The sequence below is a fragment of the Otolemur garnettii genome, unplaced genomic scaffold (assembly GCF_000181295.1).
Source record: "Otolemur garnettii isolate 467f Iridium unplaced genomic scaffold, OtoGar3 scaffold00007, whole genome shotgun sequence".
Classification (NCBI taxonomy): Eukaryota; Metazoa; Chordata; class Mammalia; order Primates; family Galagidae; genus Otolemur; species Otolemur garnettii.
This window is the reverse complement of record NW_003852402.1, coordinates 9,101,385-9,103,751: the sequence shown is the minus strand read 5'-3', so window position 1 is coordinate 9,103,751 and position 2,367 is coordinate 9,101,385. Positions and strand designations below refer to the sequence as shown.

The 2,367-nt window shown below is 54.5% G+C and overlaps 1 protein-coding gene across 2 annotated transcripts in view; it reads left to right on the top strand.

The window, feature by feature from the left end:
* The window catches only part of LOC100950473 (DNA dC->dU-editing enzyme APOBEC-3F-like), a 15,992-nt gene that overhangs the window by 3,115 nt on the left and 10,510 nt on the right, over window positions 1-2,367 (top strand). For both annotated transcript variants that reach the window (XM_023509455.1, XM_023509454.1), the window contains exons 3-4: window positions 447-723; window positions 946-1,060. In XM_023509455.1, coding sequence (XP_023365223.1) covers window positions 447-723; window positions 946-1,060 — 392 coding nt within the window. The remainder of the gene's footprint in view (window positions 1-446; window positions 724-945; window positions 1,061-2,367) is intronic.

Genomic DNA, 2,367 nt, shown 5'->3' with positions numbered 1-2,367 from the left:
TCATTGTTGTTTGGCGGGTCCAGGCTGGGGATTCGAACCCGCCACCTTAGGTGTACGTGGCTGGCGCCTTAGCTGGTTGAGCTATAGGCACCGAGCCCCACCTCTCATTTCAAAGTCACATTTGACGTGCTCAGCAGCCACTTGTGTCCTGTGGCCCCCAGAGGGGTGGGTGCAGCTCCACAGCCCTGAGTAGCAGCCAGCAGGCAGGGACCAACCAAGTGCTCTGGGTGCCAGCTGGGTGGATACCTGGATTAGGACAGTTAGAGTCCATGAATGGGGCCAGGGAGATTAAAGGACAGAACAGAAGTGAGGGCAGAGGTGGGGAAGAGAATCTGGAGGAACCAGGTGCCCTGGGGCTCCTGGCCTGCTCCCTCCTACCACTTCGCCACCCCTGCATTCTGCCTGCCCCTCCACCCAGAGCACCCACTTCTGTTCTCCTCTCCCAGGGCCCTGTCAAGACTCCTTGCCATGCAGAAGAATGTTTCCTGACTTGGATCCAAGGGGTACTGCCCCCTGACCACCACTACCATGTCACCTGGTATGTATCCAGGGGTCCCTGCGCCAACTGTGCAAATCTTATTGTTCACTTTCTGGCCATGCACAGAAGGGTGACCCTGACCATCTTTGCTGCCCACCTCAACTTCTTCTGGGAATCAGATTTCCAGCAAGGGCTTCTCAGGATGGATCAGGAAGGGGTCCAGCTGCACATCATGGGTTATGAAGGTGAGATGGGGGTTGGGCATGCAGGTGTGGTAGGGACACCATGGAGAAGTCCTGGGTCTAGATGCCAGCAGAGTAGAGTGTTCCAGGGGAGCCTCATGAGGCCTGAGCCAGCCCAGACCCCCTAGGCTGCCAGGAGACCCTGACCTGGGAAGGGAGGGTCCAAAGAGGCAGGGGAGATAGGCCTGCTGGTTCCTGATTTCTTTCTCCATGATTTGATGTTAGAATTTGAATACTGTTGGGACAACTTTGTGTACAACCAGAGAAAGCAATTTGTGCCTTGGAATGGATTGAATGAAAATTATGAGTTCATGGTTTCCACGCTGGAGGACATTCTCAGGTGAGAGACTCCCTGGTACAAAATCCCTGGCCTTTGTGCTTCTCCTCAGTCTTCCATGACCAAACACTCTCCAGCCTGGCCCACCTATCTCTTGCCCTCCGGCTGTCCTATCTGTTCTCCTGGGCCCTTCTGTCAGAGGCCCCTTTCTGCCTCTGGACCGACTATAGTCTCCTCAGCCTAGAGCCACTGACCTGGCTCCTTCAAGCCACAGATACCGAGCTCAGTCAGTAAACTGAACGCAGATGGGTCTGAGTATGCATAAGGTCACACTCACTAGCTTTGCAGGGTTTTTTGTTTGTTTTTTGTTTTGGGGGAGTTTTTGAGACAGTCTTGCTTTGTCACCCTGAATAGAGGCTGTGGCTTCACAGTTCACAGCAACCTCAAACTCTTGGGCTCAAGAGATTCTCTTGCCTTAGCCTCCCAAGTAGCTGGACTATAGGTGTCTGCTACAACTCCCGGCTATTTTTTATTTTTTAGAGACAGGGTCTCACTCAGGCTGGTCTCAAATTCCTGAGCTCAGGCAATCTACCCTCATCAGCCTCCCAGAGTGCTGGGATTACCGGTGTGAGCCACTGCGCCTGGCCCTGACACCCGGCAGCATTGAGAAGCATCCTCCTGGGCAAGGTTGATCTATCAGAGATTGAGCATCCTCCAGGAACACGACCTTTTCAGGCTGTGGCTCCAAGGACATGCCACAGGCCAGCTGCTCACAGGCCAGGCTTTCCTTTCCTCCCAGTTCTGGAGGCTAGACGTCATGGTCACAGGGTCAGCAGGGTGGTGTCCTCAAGGCCTCTCTTTTCCTTTCCTGGTTTGGAGATGCACTTGGGACTGCATCCTCAGCAGACGCTCCTCTGTGTACCTGCCCCACAGGTGCCTCAAATTTTCCTCTTGTACATGGCCCAGTCATGTGGGATGAGTGCCAACACAGCAGCCTTGATTTATTGATTGACCTCCTTACTGGGCCTGGCTGGGGAGTGCGAGGTCCCTATTCCCTGTGTCTGTGTCCTAGGTGGCTCCTGATCTGGGCCTCAAATCCTGTCCATCCAGAGTTTATTGTCCCTGGCACTCCCATTGCTCACCCCATTAGTCCTGGCCTCTCTCCTCTCATCCCTGTCCACCTGTCAACCTCCCTGAGAAGGCCAGGCACGGTGGCTCACGCCTGTAATCCCAGCACTTGAGAGGTCAAGGTAGGTGGATTCCCTCAGCTCATGGGTTCGAGACCAACCTGAGCCAGAGCCAGACCTCACCTTGAAAAATAGCCGGGCATTGTGGCAGATGCCTATAGTCCCAGCTACTTGGGAGGTTGA